The sequence below is a fragment of the Ursus americanus genome, chromosome 18, assembly GCF_024610735.1.
Source record: "Ursus americanus isolate L20-20 chromosome 18, mUrsAme1.1.p, whole genome shotgun sequence".
In the NCBI taxonomy this organism is placed as follows: domain Eukaryota; kingdom Metazoa; phylum Chordata; class Mammalia; order Carnivora; family Ursidae; genus Ursus; species Ursus americanus.
In genome coordinates, this window is record NC_142144.1 from 20,946,041 (window position 1) to 20,972,537 (window position 26,497).

At 40.1% G+C, this 26,497-nt stretch overlaps 1 protein-coding gene across 8 annotated transcripts in view; it reads left to right on the forward strand.

Annotated features, from left to right (window-relative positions):
- SUSD1 (sushi domain containing 1) overlaps positions 1 to 26,497 on the forward strand; it is a 226,011-nt gene that overhangs the window by 63,813 nt on the left and 135,701 nt on the right. For all 8 annotated transcript variants that reach the window (XM_087869474.1, XM_087869475.1, XM_087869476.1 and 5 more), the window contains 2 exons: positions 1,993 to 2,099; positions 6,533 to 6,725. In XM_087869474.1, the coding sequence (XP_087725600.1) occupies positions 1,993 to 2,099; positions 6,533 to 6,725 (300 nt within the window). The remainder of the gene's footprint in view (positions 1 to 1,992; positions 2,100 to 6,532; positions 6,726 to 26,497) is intronic.

The following is a 26,497-nucleotide window of genomic DNA, read 5'->3' on the forward strand; positions in this document are numbered from 1 at the left end:
CCCTGGCTGCCTATCAGCACTGCTTGGCGCATTAAAACAAAATACAGATGTGTGTTTGTACCTCAGATCTGCTGTGTCTGGATGATTCTGATGTGCAGGTAGGATCAGCAACAATCAGGCTAAATTGTTCTAGATGGAGCATCCATCACTTATTCGTCCTGTTGCCGTCCTCACTTCTAGTCCCCGCCTCTGTGGGCCCCAGTCCTTCCCCAGTTCCTTCCTTGAAGACTTTGAGACCATGCTCCTTTGCTTGAGGGCACGTTATACCTCATTGCTCTCAGCGTCTTTCTTTAGTCCGGTCTCCTCCACACGGTGCTAAGCAGAAGCGTCTTTGTGTTGGTGCCTCGTGTATGTCAACCAACCCTTCCTTCCATCCCAGATGCAATTTTGACCCATTTTTACTACTCTCAGTCACTTCTGTCAGGATTGGGGGTGGGAAGTGGGAACCAGATGCTTTTGTTGACATTCCGTCTTCGCCTGAGTTCAGACTCTCATGGCTGTGAGGGAGCCAATCGTACAGAGATGGGAGCTGTGCAGACAGAACTTCTGCTTTATGTCTGTTTGAGAACAGACATCCTGCGTGTGGTATTTCTTACATACATATGTTTGGTGTGCCTGAAAATCATATGCAAACACGTAGCAATTGTCGTTTCTGATGTCTTTATGAAATCCTTAAAAGTTGTGAAGATAAAGGGGAACCCATGTGATAGGCCTTCACATTCTCTCTCGTAACCGTGTTTTTACGTTTTCCAGTTACAGCGAAGAATATTTCCCCCCCAGCTAATAAATAGCCTTGTGTTGCATGTGTGCGTGATACGTAATACGCTGCGGGCAGTTTTGATTTTGAATAGAATAATTTCTTGTCCTTCTTCCTTCTTAGGGAGCAGAGACTCCCATGGGAGTAATGTAGTTTTCTAGGTAGTTTTACAAAGTTTCTCTCTGATAGACATTTAAACTTTTTCTCATTTGTAGAAAATGTACCGGCTTCTTGGGAAATTTGCTCTTCCTTAAAAATTAGCCGTGGTATTCCTGGACACTCTGTGAGTTTTTTACGCATTAGTAACAAACCTCTTCTTTCTTCATGACTACCTGAAGAAAATAGAACATTGAAGGAATAAAGTAGATGTAGGAGGAATGAAATCCCCCCCCTTTTTTAAATCCAGTGGTTGAAATAAGTCTCCTCTCTGATTATTTTACTATGCCTGCATCCTTACCTGAGTAGCTCTTGGAATACTGTCTGCTGCGAAGCAGACATCTTGCCTGGCCATCTCCTTTCAGTTGATCTTCTAGGTTGGAAACACCCACTCAGAGTGCTGATCCATAGTCTTTCCCTTTTATTCACCTTTTCCTTATTCTCAGACTTTCTAGGTGTTGACATGCTTACCTTCAGGACATTTAACATAGGGGCTATCCAAGTGATAGGATGAACTTTCTAAAAATATCACAGCTTTATTAGTTTATGGCGATTTTAAACAGATTAACAATAACCCACAACCCTCGGACCAACTAGTTTATGGCGATTTTAAACAAGACTTTATTTATGTATTTGAGAGAGAGCGAGAGCAAGAGAGAGCATGAACGGGGGCGGGGAGAGGGAGAAGCAGGGAACCCGACGCAGGACTCGATCCCGGGATCCTGGGATCATGACCTGAGCGGAAGGCAGAAGCTTAACTGACTGAACCACTGAAGCGCCCCTAGTTTATGGTGATTTTTAAATATGAACTATTTCATCTGATTCTCTCAGTAGCCTGTGATGTCAGAAAAGCAAACCGGATTACTTGGTTCACAGAGAAGAACACGGAGGATTGGAGGGGTTAACTGACTTACCGACGGTCATGCAATTAACTTATAGAGCCAGGACTTGAAGCCAAAGGGGGCGCTCTTGCTGTTAAACACCCTGTTGGCTCTTGTAAGACGTCAGAGTTTCAATTGTACTTAGCCAAGATATGTTTTGCTAAGATATGCGACCTTTCCGTATGTTTTATCTTTTAGAAGATGTCTTAGAAGATGATGGAATTTTCAATATTTCAGTATTCAGTGAAGCTTGTTTGAAACTGAACAGGCACCCTAGGAAACTTGGATCAGAACAAATGTACCAAGTAAGAAGATCTCTCATGTTTTCTGTCAAAGTATTGCATCACTTGAAAATTTGGCGGCTCTCCAAGTGAGGATCCAAAGTATTTAAAAACACGAATGGCATGAACTCCTAGACAGTTTGGTTTTTGTCTCTAGACTTGGATGTGAGATGGGTGCCACGCTGGGGGCTGAGGGGGAGGAAGACACTCGAGTGGGTGACTTGCTATCGGTTTCCCTGTCTGGTATTTCACATGTATGTATTATATTTTATTTTAGTGCATTTTATCATTACGGCTGATTCTGTCATCAAATTCACACTGGCTTGTAGATTTTTTTTTTTTTAAAGATTTTATTTATTTATTTGACAGAGAGAGAGACAGCCAGCGAGAGAGGGAACACAAGCAGGGGGAGTGGGAGAGGAAGAAGCAGGCTCATAGCGGAAGAGCCTGATGTGGGGCTCGATCCCATAACACTGGGATCACGCCCTGAGCCGAAGGCAGACGCTTAACCGCTGTGCCACCCAGGCGCCCCTGGCTTGTAGATTTTTAAGAAACTCATTGAGTGGCTATTGGTCCTCATTTAACTTGATTTTTTTAAAAATCACACCTCTCAAGTAAAATGATTCCTAAATTCAGGTCCGAACTGATTCATTATTTTGTGTCACTTTTAGTGCCTGGCAAATCTTCTGGCAGAGTAGACTAAGTATTAAATTAAAGTTCATTCATTCATTCATTAGCCATTTATCAAAAGAATATCATGTATCAGGACCTGTAACTTTCAGTTCACCCTGATGTAAATACACCAGTAAAAGACACTGTGGTATGATGAGTGCTTTGATAAAAGGTAAATAAACGGGGGATTGCGTGCATGTGTGTATGTCCAGATAGGGTTTTTTTTTGTTTTGTTTTGTTTTTAGCAAGAAGCAAGGACTGTGCTAAATCACAGAGAATGAGCGGGACTCAACCAGATCAAAGATGTGGGGTGATGGTGAAGAAGGGCACTGTGGGCAAGCAGAGAAGCATCTTGAATATTAGGGAACATGGTTCTCTTAGGGAACAAAGAAAGCAAGGGAGACTAGGAAGAGATGAGGCAAAAACCTGAGCAGTGACTAGATCAGGAAGGACCCTGTAATTTGGAGTTTGGATCGTATTTTGATGTCTCTGTGGAACCCCTGAAGGATTTTCAGCAGGTGAGCCAAATACTCCAGTTTTCATATTTAGAAGGAACCCAGGGGCTAGAAACATATTCAGGTACCCAGATAAAGTTTAGATGATTTTAAAAAATGGGTGTAGAAATAAATGGTCCTGGGACAATTGGTTAACTACTTGGTTAAGAAAATAAATGATTCTTTGCATTTACACTAAAATGATTAAAGAGTTAAGTCAGAAAAAAAAAAGTAATTTTTTAATACGTTTAAGATTCATTTAAGTAGGGGTGCCTGGGTAGCGCAGTTGTTAAGCGTCTGCCTTCGGCTCAGGGCGTGATCCCGGCGATCTGGGATCGAGCCCCACATCAGGTTCCTCTGCTATGAGCCTGCTTCTTCCTCTCCCACTCCCCCTGCTTGTGTTCCCTCTCTCGCTCGCTGTCTCTCTCTGTGAAATAAATAAAATCTTTAAAAAAAAAAAAAAAGATTCATTTAAGTAATGTGGAAAGCACTCTTCACAAGTCGATTGAAAAATGTGAACATTCAAAGACAGTTCACAAAAGAGGATATATATATGTATGTGTGTGTGTGTGTGTGTGTGTGTAGCCAAAACACACATGAACACGTTATACCTCACTAGTAAGAAAAAAAAGAAAAAAAATTAAACCATAAGATACCATGATTCTTCTATAATCATAGATAACAGTTTTTTTTTTTTTTTGAGAGAGAGCACATGTACAAGGTGGGGGGAGGGGCAGAGGAAGAGGGAGAGAATCTTAAGCAGGCTCCACGATAGGCACGTGGACTTGATCTCACAACCCTGACACCAGGACGTGAGCTGAAAACAAGAGTCAGATGCTTAACTGACTGAGCCGCCCAGGCTCCCCAAGCATAGAGTACTGTTACCTACAGTGGCTGGCCAGTTAAACTGGCATGACTTTTCTGGAATAGTTATTTCTTATTTGTTAGCCTCAGTAAATTTTTGGAAATGAGCTGTAATTAAGCACACATATACCAAGAGATTAAGCTGTTCCTTGAAGCTTTGTTTATAGTAGGGGAACTTGGAAACAACTTAAGTGTTCACTAGGAGGGATTTGGCCAAATAAACCATCACACATTCATCTGACAGAACCCTATGCAGATATAAAGTATGTCGCACCTCATACTGAATAACATTTGCTGCTGTTGACCAGTATTCCTGTTGAAATGGTCTCTGTTTCTCCTATCATTTTGTCCCCTCTCTAGCTCTCCGTCCTAGCATTCCCTTCCTCTGCCTGTCCCTTAAATCTGAGCACCCTCAAGGTTGTACATTGCCCCTTCTCTTGTTCTGTACCCCTCTTTGGGCCATCTTACCCAGTCTCTTTACTTCCTTCACTGTCTCTATGCTCATAAGTCCTAAATCTGTCTCTCCAGGCCTCATCTGTTCTATAAGCTCTGGGCCCATACTCCCTGATTAACTTTTTGTGTTCTTCTTCGCACTGTCTTCACATATGTGACTCTCCCGCCAGCAGTGCCCCTCCTTCCCTTACCCTACCTGGCTGACTCCTGTTTATCCGCAAGGCTCAGCTCAGTCGTCTCCCCTGGGAGGAAAGCTGACCTTCTGCCCCAAACACTGTCCCTGCTGGCTGAATTGTTTTTCCTGTCTGCAGCTCACCTGGTTAATGCTAATTTCTCCTCGGGTTCATGATTTAGATAGGGAAGCTTTCCCTGATCCCCAAAGAGGAGGGTTAGGTGTCCCTCCTGAGTGCTCCTACTGCCTCATGCCTCATGGATTCTAACACTTATCCCTGGGTATTTTGTTTGCCTGGAAACTCGTCTGTGAGTTCCTTGAGTTTAGGACCTGTACCTTATTTGCCATTGTATACCCCACACTATATACTCTGTATATCTATTTATAGAATGAATTAATGACAGCGAAAAAAACTTCACAATATATTTTTAAATAAAATAATTCTACTATAAAATCATGCATACAGTGTGATTTAAAGTTTGTAACCAGAGAGTTATTTTTTGTTTGTAGACTAAACCATATGGAGTTTAGGATGAAACCGAGTTTGTAGAAAAATTATCTACGGAGTTGTGAGGTCTTTTCCAGCAGACGGCAGCAGTCTAAGTGTAGAACTGGGGAAGCCAAATATCTGGATTGAGCCAGTGTGTTTCAGGTTTTCTAGGATGGGTGAAATTGAGAACAGAGGGGCAAGGGCATTGAGGGTGTCAGGCAAGAGAATAACGAAAGTGATAGGGTACCTGAGAGCTGGGGAAGATGAGGATGGGAGTGAATATGGGTAGAAGATCTCGAGTGAGGAAATCTTGGGGGAGTTCTTGAGCGAGATCAGGCATAATGGATGAGTGGGCCAGAGGAATAGGAGACTGTGAGATCTTGAAGCTGCTCTGAGGTTGACACAGCCTGGGATGTGGCCGTGGATATGAGCAGCGAAAGTGGAGTGGAGGAACTTCATAGCATTGAGCTCAAGGATCTCTGAGGCCAAGGTTTGACGGCTTGTCTATAAGGACATTTTCGTTACCCAAGAGAATGCTAGAAATTGGGGGAGAGAGGAAAATCCCAGTGAGCCACGTGTCAGGGTCTTGGAAGACTGTGGAAGAATGACGGTGGTGAGGAGGGATGGAGGGCGGCCATAGCCTATGACATGAGCATCAAAAGAAATGCTAAACACAGATATGTCCAGCTGTAACACACGGATTGATCAGGGGTCAAGCATATTCCTTCCGGGACCTTAACATATTTTTTCCCTTATAAGTCCCTATATTAAACATACATCTTGGGTTGGCAATGGATAGAGTATTATGGGTTAATACCACGCACGATGAATCCGTGGACCAAAAACACTTTTACCAGAGCTCTCATAGGAAGGACCAAGTGAAGTACCATTGCACAGTTGCTTTGAATGCATAATTGGGAGGAGTCCTCATAAAGTTCAAAAATTCTGTTTCATGAGGCTTATCAATGGATTCTTTATGAATGAGAAGAAATTAAAAGAATTTTGCCCCATAGCTCCAGTGCCATCTTCTTTCCTTGGGAGGGCATCAGAGTTTCTCTTAGAATAGCCTACATTTTGTTCATCTGAGATGCGGTTACGCATTTTAATCTTTGTCCTGTAGTGGTGGAAGGGGACGTTGAAGAGGATAGGGAGGGTAGATTTGTAAAGTCCATCCCCAGTGTAGCTAGCTATTGTGTTAAAAAGAATTCTAAGAGCATGGACCTTCTTGCTTTATCTCTGTTTTGCTTATAATCTAGATATCTGCAAGCCAGCAGAAAATTTAATGCAATGCTTTCTTTTAATCTCTTGACAGTTTAAAGTTCTGGGTCAGAGGTGGTATCTGAATAATTTTTATCATGCAACATCATTTAACTTCACAACGAGGGAACGCGCTCCAGTGGTGTGTTTAGACCTGTACCCAGCAACTGATTACACAGTGACTGTCACTCTCCTGGGATCTTCTGAGCAGCACTCAGCGCAAATAGTGGTGACAACTGCACCAGGAGGTGAGTGTGCGTGTCTCTCCGATTTATGGCTCAGGGCAGGTGAAATATGTGAATTGCACAATGTGGGGGACTGTAAAGAATACTCATCTGGGAGTCGCGAGACTTGTGTTCTAGTTCTAATGACTACCAACTTTTTTCTGGGCCTTAGGGTGCCTGACTCTTACCACCCATCCCCTTCCCCACAGGGGTTCTGGCTCATTGTGGGTAGAGACCAAGAATGGACTGTTTTATTTAGGGCTCCCCGATGGTGATGGATTGAAAATAATGTAAGGCTTCTATCTCTTACTCCGGGTTTCAGATCGCTGAGCCCCCAGGGTAGTCATTATGGACAAGTAGAACCAAAATCCTGGAGATCAGTGATGTGAGCCGCGCTGTGCTGGCACTGGTGAGACAAAGAGGTCTTATGACTGGACCGTGTCTGAGCACATGAACCTGATATAGAGAACAGTGGTCTCCTGAAGGTCAGGCTTCCTAGAAAGGCCATGTGGTCTTGTGAGGAAGCCAGACAGAGGCCAGCTGTATCAACTCCACAGCTCTCTCTGGTAGGAAGGGACACAGAATTTTTTTTGCTCTCTAATCCATGGTGTTTAATGGACAAATTTAGGGGCAACCAGGTGGAGGGGCTGCTGCCTTTGAAGGAAGGCGGTTGAGTAGGTTAAGTCCTGCTCCTGTCTTCCTGATGCTTCTCTCCCGTATTCACCGTTGTTCTGAGAAAAGAAAAGCAGAATTATGTGATCGTTGCCCCACACTGTGAACGTAAGAAATGTCACTAAAGTGTACACTTGAAAGTGGTTAATTTTATGTTGTTTGAACTTGACCCCCATTTTTAGAAAACAGCCAACGAATTAACTATGTTCTTCTTGTCTTCTGGGCCTCAGTTACCTTCTGACTGATCTTTACCTGCCATAATACAAGTAAATTGTCTAGAGTAGTGTCCAGCACATAATAATGTTGATGACAATAATAGCTATGTTTATTGAGTACTAAGTATGTGCTGGGCACTGTTCAAAGTGCTTTCTTTGGGTTAGAATCCAAAATATATTAAAAAAACTTATAAAAAACTCAACACCCAAAAACCAAATAAACCAGTTAAAAAATGGGCAGAAGACATGAACAGACGTTTTTCCAAAGAACACATGCAGATGGCCAACAGACACATTGAAAGATGTTCAACATCGCTCATCCTCAGGAAATGCAAATCAAAACTGCAGTGACATACCACCTCATACTGTCAGAATGGCTAAAATCAACGACACAAGAAACAACAGGTGTTGGAGAAGATGTAGAAAAAGGGAAACCCTCCTGCACTGCTTGTGGGAATGCAAACTAGTACAGCCAGTTTGCAGAACAGTTTGGAAGTTCCTCAGAAAGTTGAAAATAGAACTACCCTGCAATCCAGCAATTGCACTACTAGGTATTTACCCAAAGAATGCCAGAACACTAATTCAAAGGGATACATGCACCCCAATGTTTATAGCATTATTTACAATAGTCAAATTATGGAAGTAGCCCAAGTGTCCATTGATTGACGAATGGATAAAGAAGGTGTGGTATTTATATATGTACACACACTGGAATATTACTCAGCCATCAAAATGAACAAAATCTTGCCATTTGCAACAACACGGGTGGAGCTAGAGAATATAATACAAAAAGAAATAAGTCAGTAGGAGAAATCAAATACTATATGATTCCACTCGTATGTGGGATTTAAGAAACAAATGAGCAAAGGAAAAAAGAGAGAGAGATGAATCAAGAAACAGACTCTTAACTATCCAGAGCACACTGATGGTTACTAGAAGGGAGGTGGGCGGGGGGTTAAACAGGTGCTGGGGATGAAGGAGGGCGCTTGTGATGAGCACTGGGCGATGTATGGAAGTGCTGAATCACTGTATTGTACGCCTGGAATTAAGATCACACTGTATGTTAACTAACTGAAATTAAAAAAAAAAACTTGATAAAGGAAAAAAAAAAGAAAAAATGGAGTGAGCAAAAACCAAAAACCAAAATAAAACAAAAAACAAAACAAAACCAAAAAACCCCCAAAACAATGTGCCCTGTTTGAATCAACTCAGGCCTACCAAACCCCCTGAGGAAGGCATCGCCGTTATTCCCGTTTTGTAGACAAAGATCACGAGGCACAGAGAAATTAAACAGTTTGTCCAGGATCGCTCACCTAGTGATTTGAATGGGGGCTGGTTTGACCCTGGCTCCACGGCCCTCATTCTTAATGTACTTCTGCTGCTTCTCACTAATTATCTAGTTATTCAAAAGAAAAAAGCAAAATTATATTCTCAGAACCCAGTGCATGGTCAGTCCAGACCCACCTTGCTTTTGTCAACCTTGGACCATGAGCAAAATCTTCAAATGCCATGGATGCATAAATGCATTCATTGAATAAATATTTATTTCTTTCCTGCTCTGTGTCAAGCAGGTTCTGATAGCTGACATTGCGGCAGCAATAAAACACTCCCAGCTGACATGGCATTGGAGTTGTTGGGGGGTCATGGTGGAGAGAGAGAAACAAGTAAGGAAATAAATCACATATTAGGTGGGGAAGAAAGCATGGCAAAAGGAGTGACAACTAATGGTCAGGGAAGGCCTCTATTTTATATATATTATATATATATAATATATATATTTATTATATTTAGGCCTCTATTTTATATATGTATAAATACATATATAATATATATAAATATGTTTGTATTTTACTTTTATTTAAATTCATTTAATTAACATATACTGTATTATTAGTTTCAGAGGTAGAATTTAGTGATTCATCAGTTGCATATAACACCCAATGCTCATTCCATCATGTGTCCTCCTTAATGCCCATCACCCAGTTACCTATCACCCCCAACTCCCCCCCGCTCCAGCAACCCTCAGTTTGTTTCCTAGAGTTAAGAGTCTCTTATGGTTTGTCTCCCTTACTTTATTTTTCCTCTCCCTTTCCCTTTCCCTATGATCCTCTGTTTTGTTTCTTAAATTCCACATATCAGTGAGATCATATAATAATTATCTTTCTCTGCTTGACTTATTTTGCTTAGCCTAATACCTTCTAGTTCCACCCACATCGTTGCAAACGATTTATTTTTTTGATGGCTGAGTAATATTCCATCATGTATATATACCACATCTCTTTTATCCATTCATCTGTTGATGGACATCTGGGCTCTTTCCATATTTTGGCTGTTGTGGACATTGCTGCTATAAACATTGAGGTGCAGGTGCCCATTTGGGTCACTATGTTTGTATCCTTTGGGTAAATATCTACTAGTGCAATTGCTGGGTCATAGGGTAGCTCTATTTTTAACTTTTTGAAGAACCTTCATACTGTTTTCCAGAGTGGCTGCACCAGCCTGCATTCCCACCAGCAGTGTAAGTGGGTTCCCCTTTCTCTGTATCCTTGACAACATCTGCTGTTTCCTGACTTGCTAATTTTAGCCTTTCTAACTGGTGTGAGGTGGTTTCTCATTGTGGTTTTGATTTGTTTTTCCCTGATGCTGAGTGATGTTGAGCACTTTTTCATGTGTCTGTTGGCCATTTGTATGTCTTCTTTGGAGAAATGTCTGTTCATGTCTTCTGGAAGGCCTCTATTATAAAGTGACATTTAAGCACAGATCTGGAGGAAGTGAGGGAGTAAGCTATGCACAGGGATGACGCCAAGTGACAAGGTCTTGAGAGAGGCATGTCCTTGGCATGTTCTAGGAACATCAAGGAAGTCAGTGTGGCTGGAACAGAGTGAGATGCAGAAAGTGGTAGGAGATGGGGCCTAAACTGTAGCTTGAGTATGAATCAGGGTCTCATGGCATCAAATTTAGAAAGTAAGTCCATTGTTACCTTCTCCTTTACGACATGGATCCTGAATTACCAATGGTAGGTATAATCTAGCATGTGATATTTCAGCCTCTTGAGATTACAGGCAATTTGGAGTCCACCACTTGTGAATTTGAACTTAGTTTGGGAAGTGATCTCGTCTCATAAGGTTCCTGGATTCTGTTGGACACTAGTCTTGCCATATGTTTTGCAGGGAGGGAAATTCTCTTCCCTTGAAAATTTTAGAACTTTGCCATGGTGGCTCTGGGTCTTTCTTGGTGCCCATCCCAAGGATTTAGAACCTTTTCATTTTCATACCTCCTTCAAGCCCTCTTTCTATCCACCGTTCACCATCGCTGAAGATCTTTCTCTCTAGTGAAAGAGCCCCATTGCTCTTTGGGCGGGATACCCCACGTTATAGTGAGAGGAGTAGTAGGAAAGTCTTCAAGACAATTGCACCGTCTTGCATGCCTCCTTCACGGTCCCAGTTTCCTGCTTTTTTCTCTAAATTTCTCTGTCCCCAGAGAGATCCCGAGAATTGTTCTGCGCTTCAGGGGTTCTTATTACTGAATGCCTTGCCTCTGAGTGCTACTTCCTGCTTAGGAGTTTCCACATATGTCTTCTGGAGAAATACCCTCAGTGGATCCTTGAGCTGCTTTGAGTTTCTGGAACTTGTGCTGTTGCTGGTCTAATGACGTCCAGGAAGTGCCCTAGGTTAGTGGTTTTTCACCCAAGCCCCACCTTTCCTTAGAACTGACTTTTAAGACTCAGCTGGGCTGCTTTGTTGGGCACCACAGCATCCCTTCTGGCCACCATACCCTTTTCTGCATCGGGTAAGCCTCCGGCGTTCAGCTCCCTCTGATGCTGTAAGCCTTCCACCTGCCATCCCCCTCATTTCTGTTCCTTTCCTGTCCCCAGGTCTGGCCAATTCCTTTTGCTAGGTATTAGGACTCTCCTTCCCTATATTTGGTTTTTGTTTTCACACTTAGATTTTTGTTCTCCTAACATCCCTACTTTGGATTCAGCCAGGGAATTCATGGAGAGAGAATGATACCAGAGGGTTCTGGATCTGCTATCATCATCCAGTGTTCAAATAAATCCCGCCCACCTTTCATTTCATTAGAAGGTATATGTTTCTATTCAGTTCAACCTATAACCCAGGCCTGGGTCTGATCAGTTGTCATTCTCCCTGGGTCCTCCATGCATCTGTTTTTCTGTTCCTTCTTCCTCAAGTTCTAACTCCCTGTATTTCCCAGGCAGGTTTCCTTCAAGCCAGTGCTGCACCTGCTACAAGAACAGTGTCTGTCACCTGAAGCTAATTTAACAAGGCTTGAAGAATTCTACTCCGATGTTTCTAGCCATTCTCTTCTTAAATGTGCCCACATTTTCTGAAACTACATAGCATCACAATTGCAGTTACTGAGGAGTGTCCCATTAATGTTGATGCTAGTGTCCCCATTTAAAACTTTTACAAGACCTTTCTTGATAGAATGATACCTGGATCTGGGCACCTGTTGGGGAAAGTGTCCCTTTGAGTCTGTCTTCCAAAAAGTCCCATTATTCTTCTCTTTGATGATTTTGAGCCACTTTCCCTGAACCTAGTAAATATTCCTATCTTTTCCGGGCTCTTCAGAGTAGTTACATTTGGAATTTCCTTTTCTGTATCATATTTTTTTCTAGCTGGACCAATAGGATTTCAAATTATCTTCTCCTTGGTGTGATTTCCTTCACTTTATTTCATTCTCTCCTAGTCTTGTCCTATGTGCAGGCCCCAGAAAGCAAGAATCTGTATCTTGTTTGGGCAGTGACCTGTAATACATGAACTCTACCTAGTAGGAGATGTGACCCAAGGAATGGCAATCTCTCCTACCAGTCAGATTACATATTTACTATTCCTTCCTTGAGGATTAGTGAGTAGGGAGTGGAGAGAGGCCACGATTGTGTTTTCCTTTGTGGAAATGGGAAGACAGGTAAATAACAACCTTTAACACACTTGAGCGAGGTAATTGGCCTCTGCAGTGTAAGAGGGTTGAACAAGAAAGTTCTCCTCTGGTTCTAGGAGTCTGTGTTAAGAAAGCAATTCTGGGTTCCTTCAAATCCATTTACTTCAACATCCAAATTTCTTGACCACTTAATTTACCATCATTATTTCATCTGTCCAATTTTTTGTATTCTTATTGATATATACAACTTATTCACATAATAAGGGTTTCATTATTATTTGTGTCAAATATTTTTCTTGATTAATAGTTTCTTTTAATTTTGTTTATGGTGTTTTTGACATTTAAAAGTTTTAGATTCTATGTAGTCAATACTATTGATCTTTTCCTTTGTGATTTATTACATTAATATTAAATATAGAATTTTTAAAACAGAAGAGTATTTATTTATATCCCATCTTTTTTTCAAGTGACCTGCATGGGTATAGAAAATAAAATAAGTTAGATATGTAAGCTAAAGAAGAATGAGGGGCTTCTGGGTGGCTCAGTAGTTTATGGCTCAGGTCATGATCCCAAGGTCCTGGGATCGAGTCCCACATCGGGCTCCTTGCTCAGTGGGGAGCCTGCTTCTCCCTCTGCTTGCCACTCCCCCTGCTTGTGCCCTCTCTCCCTCTCTGTCTGGCACATAAATAAATAAAATCTTTTAAAAAAGAAAAAAAAATGAACTTGCCCTGCACAGTTGAATGAGTGATTGAACCCCTCCAAATTACTGTCCAGATAATATGATCACATAACTTTTAGCAAGCAAATTTCATGGTAGTTGTAACCAGATACCAAATTTGTCTCAAGAAAAATTTCAACAAAGGAACAGTAAAACTCCCAACAATGTTATATCCTCTTGTTCCTTCGAAGATAAACTGTTTGCAAAATGTACATCAAGGACACCTAAAGGATAATAAAATGATACCACAGTTTATAGAACAGTTACAAAAATAGTGACTTTGTTGTCAAAACAGTTGATTCTTAGCCATTCTTTCTGACACTGTTTCCCTTGCAAAGTCAACTGTCTATTTAGACTGCTCCTTCCTAATTAGGGTTTTAAAAACTCTATCATTTAGGAATAAGAGATTTCTTATTTTTCTGTTCTCTCTAGCAGAGGATTACATGCATTTACTTCTAAAATAGTGTTGGTACATTTTTTTAAAAAATCAAAAGAAGGGGGAAACAGAATAGCTTTCCTTCTATTGCCTGGTCGAAAACCATGACTGGTTACTGTGGTTTATGTTGCAAGTGTTCTGATAGCATGCATAACTTGAGATCTATGTTGACCTTATAAAACTTCCTCCCCCCCCACTGATTCCTGTTTACAGAATTGAAGTCCAAAGAAAAGATAATAAAGACCATAAAAAATTTAACGTTGTTTTTGACCATTTCCTACAAAACGATAAATACTATAACAGTATTCTGTGGTAGTAGAGTTACGTCTGAAGTCTTTCTGCTTCCTTTATAAACCATCAACCTGAGAAACTCTTACTTGCAATTGGCCAAGCCAAAAAATGGCATTTATTTTGCATGGAATCCCGGGGCATTTGCAATATGCCAAAAAGGGGATGGGGCAGTAAATGGCCGTTTCTTTTTAAGATGATATAAGGACATTGTAGACCCAGCTAGGCAGACTTGTACCCATGGGGTAAGTAAAGGTGAATAAGTTATTTAGAATTGGAGTCCTACACTAAATGGGACCTAAATGGTTTTGGAGGCAGTAGATCCATCTTATTCTTTTTGGGACCACCCCATATTCTAATCACGGTACATGGAGAGACTCCAGGGCTGCCATCGCGTCGGCTGAAATCAGAGAAAAGATCACGTAACTCCCTAGTCTAAAATGTCCATTAGGGGCGCCTGGGTGGCACAGCGGTTAAGCGTCTGCCTTCGGCTCAGGGCGTGATCCTGGCGTTATGGGATCGAGCCCCACATCAGGCTCCTCCGCTATGAGCTTGCTTCTTCCTCTCCCACTCCCCCTGCTTGTGTTCCCTCTCTCGCTGGCTGTCTCTATCTCTGTCGAATAAATAAATAAAAAATAAAATGCCAATTAATACAGTGCAAAGGAAAGCTAACTACAATATATTCTTTTTAATTTCATTTCCTTGTAACTTTTAAATTTTGATATGATTTCAAATTTCTCTGTCTCTCTCTCTCATTCCTCCTCTCCCCCATTCTCTCTCTCTTCCTAAAATAAATCCCACTTGGTTATGGTGTGTTTGTTTCTTCTATGGTGTTGGATTCTGTTCACTAATATTTTCTTTAGTCTTTTTGCATCAGTATTCATAAGTGATATTAGTTTATAGTTTTCTGTTTGTATCATCTTTATCAAATTTAGGCATTAATATTTTCCTTGTTTCATAAAAAGAATTTGAAAGGTTTCCTTCATCATTATGTCCTTCATTATTTGAAAGGTTTTCATTATTACAGTTCACATAGCATTGGGACTATCTGGTCTCCAATGGGTAGGTAGAATTTCTCCACAAAACAGCCCAGGCATGGGGGCTTTTCTGGGGGGTACTTCCTTGATAACGTTCTCAGTTTGTCTTTGTTTTTGTTTTCGTTTTTTTTCCCCATGCAAAATGGTCTGTTTAAACTTTTTAAGTCTAATGGGGTCAGTTTTAGCAAACTGTTTTCTTAGGAATTATCCATTTTCTCTGTTTATTCAAATCTATTTGCAGAGTGGTCTGCGAAGTACTTTCATTTATTTTTTTTTAAAATTTTCTTCTGTTTCAATGGTTAGTTCTCCCTTTATTTGTATTTTCTTCCTTTTTTCTAGATTAAGTTAGCCAGCAGTTCATGTGTTTTATTATTTTCAAAAAGCCAAGGTTTTGTTCTATTAGTTGGATCTGTTTTCTTCCCCCTCTACATCAGGGATTAGCCAGCTATGGCTCGTGGGCCACATCTGGCCCCTTGCCTGTTTCTATAGTAGAGTTTTATTAGACACTGAAGGCGAAGTCATTTGTTTACAGAATGTCTGTGGCTGCTTTTGTGCCACAAAGAGGGAGTCAAGTAGTGTGACAGAACTGGCCGAGAAGGTTTTTACTAAAACAGTTACTCTGTGCCCCTTTATAGAAAAAAGTTGTGCTTCCATATTTATTATATTCCTTTTTTTTTTTTAAGATTTTATTTATTTATTTGAGAGACAGAGAAAGAGAGAGAGAGAAAACACAAACAGGAGGGAGGGGCAGAGGGAGAGGGAGAAGCAGATTCCCTGTGGAGTGGAGATCCTGATGCGGGACTCAATCCCAGGACCCTGAGATCATGACCTGAGCCAAAGGCAGACGCTTAACCAGGCGCCCCTGTTATATTCTTTCTTATGCTTTGTTTTACTTTATAAAGGTGGTTGTATTTTATCTTCATTGTGAATTGTGGCGTTTTGCATTAAAAAGTGTTCTTTGTCATATTAAAGGCTTTTGGGCTTGACTTCTACTTATATGAGGATTACATCCCCTACTTTCCTATGGTTTGCATTTGTCTGCTGTACTTTATATGTCCATCACTTTATATTTAGTCTCTCTGAAGCACTTTGTTTTAGGGGTTCCTGTAGTACACAGCACACGGTTAGATCTTGCATATGTTGAGTAGTGTGTATACATATATTTAAATTCTAAAAGTCTCAATGGGGGGCCCCTGGGTGTCTCAGTCATTGAGCTGCTGCCTTCGGCTCAGGTCATGATCCCAGGGTCCTGGGATTGGGCTCCCTGCTCAGCAGGCAGCCTGCTTCTCCCCCTCACACTTCCCTTGCTTGTGTTCCCTCTCTCGCTGTCTCTCTCTGTCAAATAAATAAATAAAATCTTAAAAAAAAAAAAAGTCTCAATGGCCTTGATACTTGAAAGATAGTTTTGGCTGGATGTAAAATTCTTGGTTCACATTTCTTGATTTGAATTTTCATGAAATTACCAGTTCTTTTGTTGCCTTGCTTTTTACATAGCTTTTGAGAAGTCTGATGCCGCTTAATTCTTTTGCTTTTGGATCTTACTTATTTCTTTGAGTGGAGATGCGGAGAATTGTTCCCCTTTATCTTTAAAGTAGAATAGTTTTACTTGGCCGAGTCCTGGTGTGATTGTTCTGGATGAGCTTTCTGAGGTATACAGTGGGCGCTTTCAGTACTTACGGCCAGATCTTTAGATTTCTGTAGACTTAACCTGGATTATAGTTTTAAATATTGATTCTGTTTTAATGTTTTTCTTCTTTAGGGACTTTAATTATACATATGTTGGGTCTTTGCTTATATTCCTTTTCACCCACTTGTTTTTTGCTCCTTTTTACTTCTTTTTAATATCATTTTTATTCTTTCCAGTTGTTTTCCTGTATTTCTTCAATTTCATCATTAGTTTTTAATTTTAACCTATCCTTCCTTGGGTACCATGACATTTTGACTTTGTTTTTCTGATATGAATTTGTCTTTTCCTTTTGTTTCCTGAATTCAGTCACTTTTGTTTCATTTCCTGCCTGTTTTGTGCTCATTTATGTTCTTAGTTTTTGAACTTCTGACGCAAGGTGTTTTCCTCATACCCCACAATGCTTATTTGAGGATCTCTAGTTCAGTTTACTGTGTTACAGAGTTACTGGTGTGTGTGTGTGTGTGTGTGTGTGTGTGTGTGTGTGTGTGTGTGTGTGAATTCTTGTTTGGGCATTATTTTAAAAAATGTAGAGTTTTTCACAAACTGAGATGTTTTGATTATCACGTGACTTCTTGGCTGGCTGATTTTCTTCTTTCTTTCTTTCTTTCTTTCTTTCTTTCTTTCTTTCTTTCTTTCTTTCTTTCTTGTGAACACTGTTTTTGTCTATTAATTCCATACAATTGGTAGTTTAGACTAGTTAATAGTATTTCTAGGTTAAGAGTGCCCTCTTCTGTCATTTAATGAAGTGCAACTCCTTTAAAGGATATTTTTGGTTTTTGGTGAGAATGAGAATGAATGGCATGTTCTTTTATTTTGGGTTCTCTTGTGCCTTATAGGATCTTGCAGTCCCCTCTTGCTTCTTTTTCCATCACTACTTAGTCTCCCCAGGACACCAATTCTTTCCATTTAATCATCTTTCTTTCCTAGAAGCAATGCCTTTCTCATACCACTACCTGAAGCCTCCTAGGCTTTCATCCTTTGCTTGCAGTCAGTACCCTGGTATACCAGATCTTCTTTTCAGTATTTTCATGGCGAAGGTGGAATTTCTCTTTCTGGGAATGACTTGAGCTCATGTTCAGACCCTTTGTTTCCCTCTTCTCTTTCCCATGCTCTTCCAGAGCCCTCTCACTCTCGACAGTGACTTGTGGGAGGTTGAGAAACGGCTTTGCTAGAATTTGGTATTTATTCTTGTATGAAAAGGTAATTTAAAGTTTCTTATATTCTCTGTCTTCTGGTTATGATGACAGCACTGGTTTTATGTTGTTTTATTTGTTCTTCTTGTTGATCTGAAGAGTATTTTGGGAAATGTGTTGAGAGACTTGGATTTAACTGGCCATCATTATCCTTGAACAAATTGCAACGCTAATGTAGAAAAACCTCTCAGGTGCTAACTTTTCCATCCCCATATCTTTGCACATGCTATGTCCTCCACCTGGAATCCCCTCCCCGTTTTTCTTCGGTTCCTAATATTCCCTTCATCCCTTCCTCCACAGTCTCCCCAACTTCTTGAATTCCTATTCTCTGCTGCAGGAGAAAGTGTAGGTAATAGGGTGGCCCAGTTGCTCTGGAGTCGGGCTGTCTCATTCAAATCTCAGATCTCTTACTATCTGTGCGCCTTTGGGCAAATTACTTAACCTTTATGTGCCTAAGTTGCTTTAACTGTAAAAATGGGACTAACAATACCGGTGTCATGGGTTTGTTGTGAAACTAAGTGGGTTATGGGGAACCAGCACAATACTGGAGGCACGTCTATGAAATGTTAACTGTTACTTAAATTTACTTGATAACATTTGTTATATATGCCCTTGTGTTTTTGTTCTACTGATAGAAGGTGTAACTCCTTTTCTGGATTAAGTAGTAGTAAGGGCAGAAACCGTGCCTTAGACAAAGCACCTGTATTTCATTGGGTTAATATGCTCGCAGTTGCTCAGCTTTCTCCTTATTGCTGATTGTTTACATTGAAAAAACCGGGAATGCTGTGCCTGCCACCGTCTGGGACATGAGGAGCGCAGAGATGAATGAGACATTGGTCTCTCCCCTTCAGGAGCTCTCGGTTCAGTGGGGCGATAGACAGGATCAATAATAATACAGTGCATAACTGTGATTGAGGTATTTGAAGGAGCTAGGGGAGCCCAGGGCGAGTCATGATTGGCTTTGCCCAGAGTGGCTCCGCCATGTGAGTGAAGCAGAAACAAAGTTTCAAAGAAGTCCATGAACTAAGAGCCAGCTTTTCTCTTCTCTGAGGACTTCTTGCATATCTGGTTTTTCAGCTTCCGGATTCTAGGTTAGATTGGCCTTCTGGGTGGGGAAAGGAGAGAGAGAGAAGGCAGAGTGACCCCTAAAAATGATCCAGGAAAGGATATTTGTATGAGGGACAGGGCATGTACTTTCCATAGCAGAGGGTCAGCGAGCAGGGTAGGAAGGGATTTAGGACTAGCTCTGTCGGGGACTCTTTTCTCCCCAGTGAACACATCAGGGTTTCAGCCTGCCTGTGGCTCCCACCATAACCCCCCTGAGTGGAGGGAAGGAGACTCAGGGTGAGAGTCACTCTCTGACCAACGTGGAACGGAATTTAACCAGTGAGACAGTTTTATTTAATTGCTCTAGCCTATTCTCAGTGGGGGTGATGTCACTCCTGGGAGGCAAAATCACCCACAAAGGGGCAAAAATTGGTTCTTGAGGGGCGAGAAAATATTGTTCTTTTTATATATGAAGCATAGATAAACATATAGTACATAAGAAACATACAGCATGTCGGGGGCATTAAAATTTTATAGAAGGTGAGAGTGTAGGGGGAAAATGTTTTAAAAGTCTCCTTTTAAAAATGATAAAAGGTTGAGATACACTGTTGTCACTTTATAATAGGTACTGATACCTGCTTATGGCCTCTTCCAGTATTTTTAATTCAGGTTTTGTTTTTTATTTTTTCTAGTCTCGTTAATCTTTCCAAAGAAATTTAGCAGTAATTGCTTCCTGTTCTGGGAATGTGCCAGGCTGATTCCTGCATCTGGGATGTTGACCTTGGAGCTCCCTCTTACCTTCCTCCATTCTTGGTGACTCACCCACACCCCTCAGTTCTCTGCTCACAAATCATCTCCGCAGAGAGCTTTCCTGGCCATGCTTTCTATCCCCCTGCAATGCTTTTCTCAGTCTTTACCAACACACAAGACTCTATTTTTTTATTTATTTGTTTACTTATTTATTTTCTGCCTTTTTCACGAGGATGAATTCCCTGAGATGCAGGGACTTTGTTTCCTCTCCACTTTATCCTTAGCCCCTAAAGCATGCCTGTGCATGATAAGAACTTCCTAAATAGTCATTGAATGAATGTGTAAACTTCACATGTTCTTAGAAGGTTCACTTTTGAGTCTTTCCATTCATGGGGGCGGCATTTCTCTATTGTTTTCCTTTCTGTCTTTCAGGGAAAAAAAAATCTTCCTAAGTCTTGGACATTTCTAGTTAGATTTATTTCTAATAGATCTATTTCTATTCTACTTATTTGAAGTTTGTGGTTTCTTCTCTCGTGGATAGGGATCTTTTTAATTTAATATAATTTTTAAAAGTTTTAATTTTAGTTAGTTTGCATACAGTGGTATATTAGTTTCAGGTGTACAATACAGTGATTCAACACTTCCATACATCACCCAGTGCTCATCACGACAAGTGCCCGCCTTCATCCCTATCACTTATTTCACCCATCCCCCCACCCACCTCCTGTCTGGTGACCATCAGTGTGTTCTCTAGAGTTAAGAGTCTGTTTCTTGATTTGTTTCTCTCTCTCTCTTTTTTTTTTCCCTTTGCTCATTTGTTCTGTTTCTTAAATTCCACATATGAGTGAAATCCTATGGTATTTGTCTTTCTCTGACTTACTTCGCTTAGCAGAATACTCTTTAGTTCCATCCATGTTATTGCAAATGGCAAGATTTCATTCTTTCTTACAGCTGAGTAATATTCCATTGTGTGTAAGTACCTCATCTTCTTTATCCATTCATCAGTGGATGGACCCTTGGGCTGCTTCCATAATTTGGCTATTGTAGATAATGCTGCTAGAAACATAGGGGTGCATGTATCCCTTTGAGTTAGTGTTTTTGTATCCTTTGGGTAAATACTCCGTAGTGTAATTGCTGGATCATAGGGTAGTTCCAGTTTTAACTTTTTGAGGAAACTCCATCCTGTTTTCCACAGTGGCTGCACCAGTGTGCACTTCCACTAACAGTGCACGAGTGTTTCTCTTTCTTCATATCCTCACCAACACCTGTTGTTTCTTGTGTTGTTGATTTTAGCCATTCTGACAGATGTGACATGATATCTCATTGTAGTTTTGATTTTCATTTCCCTGATGGTATATGATGATGAACATCTTTTCATGTGTCTGTTGACCATCTGTATGTCTTCTTTGTAGAAATGTCTGTTCATGTCTTCTGCACACTTTTAAATTGGGTTATTTGGTTTTTGGGTGTTGAGTTTTACAAGTTCTTTTTATGTTTTGGATGCTAACCCTTTACTGGATATGTCATTTGCAACTATCTTCTCCCATTCTGTAAGTTGCCTTTTAGTTTTGTTGATTGTTTCCTTTGCTGGGAAGAAGCTTTTTATTTTGATGTAGTCCCAGTAGTTTATTTTTTGCTTTTGTTTCTCTTGCCTCAGGAGACAGAAAAAAGTTGCTACAGCCAATGTCAAAAAGGTTGCTGCCTGTGTTCTCTAGGATTTTGATGATTTTAATGTCTCACATTTAGGTCTTCCATTCATTTTGAATTTATTTTTGCGTATGTTGTAATAAAGTGGTCCAGTTTCTTTCTTTTGCATGTTGGTGTCCAGTTTTTCCAGCACCATTTGTTGAAGAGACTGTCCTTTTCCCATTGTATGTTCTTTCCTCCTTTGTCAAAGATTAATTGACCATAAAATTGTAGGTTTAATTCTGGGTTTTCTATTCTGTTCCATTGATCTCTGTGTCTGTTTTTGGCCAATATCATGGAAGTCTGGAATTGTGATGTCTCCGGCTTTGCTTTGCTTTTTCAAGATTGCTCTGGCTACTTGGGATCTTTTATGGTTCCATACAAATTTTAGAATTGTTTATCCTAGTTCTGTGAAAACTGCTGTTGGTATTTTGGTAGGGGTTCCATTAAATGTGTAGATTGCTTTGGGTAGTATAGACATTTTAACAGTATTTTTCTTCCAATCCTTGAGCATGGAATGTCTTTCCATTTCTTTGTGTCATCTTCCATTTTTTTCACCAGTATTTTACAGTTTTCAGAGTATAAGTCTTTCACGTCTTTGGTTAGGTTTATTCCTAGGTATCTAGTTATTTTTGGTGCAATGAAAAATGGGATTGTTTTCTCAATTTCTCTTTCTGCTCTTCATTATTGGTATATAGAAATCTAACTGATATCTGTATGTTGATTTTGTATCCTGCAACTTTCCTGAATTCGTTTATCAGTTCTAGCAGTTTGTTGGTGGAGTCTTTAGGGTTTTCTTAGTATTATGCCATCTGCAAATAGTGAAAGTTTTACTTCTTCCTTACCAGTTGGGACACCTTAATAATATTTCTTTTTGTTGTCTGATTGCTGTGGCTAGGACTGCCAGTCCTATATTGAATAAAAGTGTTGAGAGTGGACATCCTTGTCCTGTTCCTAACCTCAGGGGAAAGGCTCTCAGTGTTTCCCTGTTAAGGATGATGTTAGCTGTGGGTTTTTCATATAAGGCCTCTATTATGTTGAAGTATGTTCCCTCTAGACCTTTGTTGAGGATTTTTGTCATGAATGGATGTTGTATTTGTCAAATGCTTTTTCTGCATCTATTGATATGATTATATGATTCTTATCCTTTCTCTTATTGATGTGATGTATCCCTACATTGACTGATATTTGAATATTGAACCATGCTTGCATCCTGGGAATAAATCTCACTTGATCATGGTGAATGATTATTTTAATGTATTATTGGATTCAGTTTGCTAGTATTTTGTTGAGGATTTTTGCACCTATGTTCATCAGGGATATTGGCCTGTAGTTGTCTTTCTTAGTGGTGTCTTTATCCAGTTTTGGTATCAGGATGACAATGGCCTCTTGGAATGAATTTGGAACTTTTTCTTCCTTTTCTATTTTTTGGAAGATGTTGAGAGGAATAGGTATTAATTTGTTTTTAAATATTTGGTAGAATTTGCCTGTGAAGACATCCGGTCCTGGATTTTTGTTTGTTGGGAGATTTTTGATTACTGATTCAATTTCTTGGCTGGTTGGTCTGTTCAAATTTTCTTTTTATTCCTGTTTCTGGTTGTGGTAGTTTACATATTTCTAGGAATTTATCTGTTTCTTCTAGGTTTTCCAATTTATTGGCGTAGAGTTTTTCATAATATTCTCTTCCAACTGTTTGTATTTCTGTGGTGTTGGTTGTTATTTCTCCTCTCTCATTTGTGATTTTATTTATTTAAGTCATTTCTCTTTTTTTCCTTGATAAATCTGGCTACAGGTTTATCAGTTTTTTTTTTTTTTCCAAAGAATTAGTTCCTGGTTTCATTGATCTGTTCTATTGTGGGTTTTTTGTTTTGTTTTTATATCATTTATTTCTGCTCTCATCTTTATTTTAATTTTTTAATTTTTTTTTAAGAGAGAGAGAGTGAGAGAACGAGAGACCGAGAGAGAGAGAGAGAGAGAGAGAGCATGCATGAGCAGGGGGGAGAGGCAGAGGAAGAGGGAGAGAGAGAATCTTAAGCAGGATACATGCCAAGTGTGGAGCCTGACATGGGGCTCAATCTCACAACCCTGAGATCATGACCTGAGCTGAAATCAAGATTTGAACACTTAACTGACTGAGCTACCCAGGCACCCTGTGCTCTCATCTTTATTTCCTTCCTTCTGATGGTTTTAGGTTTTGTTTATTGTTCTTTTTCTAACTCCTTTAGGTGTAAGGTTAGGTTGTTTATGTGAGGTTTTTCTTGTAGATCTGTATTGCTATGAACTTTCCTCCTAGAATCGCTTTGGCTGCATCCCAGAGGTTTTGGACCTTTGTGTTTTAATTTTCATTTGTTTCCATGTGCTTTTTTAGTTCTTTTTTTATCTCCTTGTTGACTCATTTATTGTTTAGTAGCATGTTATTTAACCTTCATGTAACTGTGGTCTTTCCAGATTTTTTCTTATGGTTGATTTCTAGTTTCATAGCATTGTGGTCAGAAAAGATGCATGGTATGACTTCAGTGTTTTTGAATTCGTTGAGGCTGGTTACGTGGCCTAATATGTCATCTATTCTGGAGAATGTTCTGTGTGCACTTGCAAAGAATGTGTACTCTGTTTTAGGATAGAATGTTCTGAATATATCTGTTAAATTCGTCTGTTCCAGTGTTTCAATCAAAGCCACTGTTTCCTTATTGACTTTCTATTTAGATGATCTGTCTATTGATGTAAGTGGAGTGTTAAAGTCCTTTACTATTATTGTATTATTATTAATTAGCTCCTTTATGTCTGTTAGTAACTGTTTCATGTATTTGGGTGCTCCCATGTTGGGTGCATAAATATTTACAATTGTTATATCTTCTTGTTGGATTGTCCCCTTTATTATTATATGGTTTCCTTCTTTGTCTTTTAGTAGTCTTTGTTTTAAAGTCTATTTTGTCTGATATAGATATTGCTACTCTGGCTTTCTTTTTCTATTCATTTGCATGGTAGATGTTTCTCCATCCCTTTCCTTTCAATCTGCAGGTGTCTTCCTGTCTGAATTGAGTCTCTTGTAGGCAGCATGTAGATAGTTTTTTTTTTTTTATTCATTCTGTCACCCTATGTCTTTTGACTGGTGGAGTGTTTAGTCCATTTACATTTCCCTTTTATTTGGGATAAATTCTCTGTCTCTTCATTTTGTCTGCCTCTCTGTGTCTGTTTCTGTGTGTTAAGAAAGTCATCTATGTCTTAAACTCTTGAAAATGGTGACTTTATGAAGAAGCTGACTTGGAGTGCCCTACAGTGCAGTGTCCCCTCTTCACTTCAGGAGAATATCCTCTGTGTGTTGCTGTGTGTAGCCTGCTGTTGTGTCTGAGTCACTTTTCCTTTCCATGCAGTTGTGTGCACTGACTCTCTGCCTGTTGTGGGCTGTGTTTGCTCTCTGTGGTGTTAGTGGGACCCAGGCAGGGTAGGCGTGCCTGCTGGGGAACTTGAGAGTGGGCGGTGGTGTTAGCAAAATTTGCACTGGGTCACTAGTCCTCTGCTGGATTCCCCAAAGTGCTGCGGTAGCTGGGGGCTGGGAGCTGGTGCTGCTGGGGGCACGAGGCTGGGTGCAGCGTGCATTGGTGGCTTGGGGGGGTGTGCACTGCAGTAGTTGGGCATTGCGCAGTGGGTAGACACTGCACCTTTTTGTTGTATTTTGTTGTTGTTTCAGTTTCCTATGCTAGTATGACAAATTACTGCAAATTTAGTGGCTTGGAACAATGTGAATTTATTATTCTTCTAGAGGTCAGGAATCTGAAACAGTTCCACTGTGTTAAAATTACAGTAACTGCAGACCTGTATTCATTCTGGAGGCTGGAGAAGAGAATCCATTTCTTTGTCCTTTGCAGTTTCTAGATCCCACCTACATTCCTTATCTTGTGGCCCCATCCTCCATTTTTGAAGCTCTTTGGCATAGCTGCTGCTTTTGTCCTTAAATTGCTCTCTAACCCTGATCTTTTTGTCTCTCTCTTATAAGGACTGTGGCCACTGCATAAGGCTTATCTAGATAATCCTTGATAATCTCCCTATAGTAATCACATTACAAAGTCCTTCTGCCATGTAAGGTAACATGGTCACAGACGGATGTGGACATTTGGGGGGGGGGTTGTATTTTCAGCCTACCATACTTGTTCTTGCAGATACATCAAAAACTACTAGTTTTTCTATGTTCTTGTATTTGGGCATGCTTTGCCAAAGTCCCATTATTTGTATTTGTTTTAATATTGTTTTCAAACTGTTTCATATTTGTTTTTCAGTGGATTCTGTTAGAGTTACTGGCAGTGGCATCATTTGTTCCCTTTCTTCCTGGCATTTATAGCTCGTTTTGTTCTCGCCTCTTTCCGTGTTGTCTAGAATCTTCTAGCTAATGCTAAATAATAGCTATGAGAACATGCATCCTTGTATTGTTCTTAACTTTACCAGAAATTGCCTCATTGTTTTACTACCCAGGATGGTGGTTTCTGATAAACACTCTTTTAAGTTAGGACATTTCTATCAAATTAAATCCTAGTGGACTAAGGTTTTTAGTCAGGAATGTATATTAAGTGTATTAACCATTATGGTTATAAGAGTAACCATATGGCTTTTCCCTTTTAATCTATTAATAGCTTTTCTAATAATGATCATCTCTGTATTCCTGGGATAAATCTTCCTTGGTCACAGTGTATTGTTCTTTGAATGTACTGCTGACTTCTATTTGCTAATATTTTATTTCAGATTTTTGCAGGTATAGTAATGAGTGAGTTTGGCACAGTGCGTTTAGTAATTGCTTGTGGCATTCTTGAGCAGTTTTGGTGCTATTGTAGGTTTTCTAGTCATCTTGAATAAATTGGGAAACTTTCCACCTTTTTGTATGGTCTGGTACTGTTTAATTAATTAATTAATTTTCTACCACCCCCTCCCCTGGAACTGTTTAAATAGTATTGAGGTTTTTTGTTTGTTTGTTTTAAAGATTTTATTTATTTATTTGAGAGAGAGAGAGTGCATGTGAGACAGAGAGCATGGGCAGGGGGAGGGGCAGAGAGAGAGGGAGAAGCAGACTCCCCACTGAGCAGGGATCCTGACACACGGCTTGATACTAGGACCCCAAGATTATGACCTGAGCTGAAGGCAGATGCTTGACTGACTGAGCCATGCAGGTGCCCCAAGGT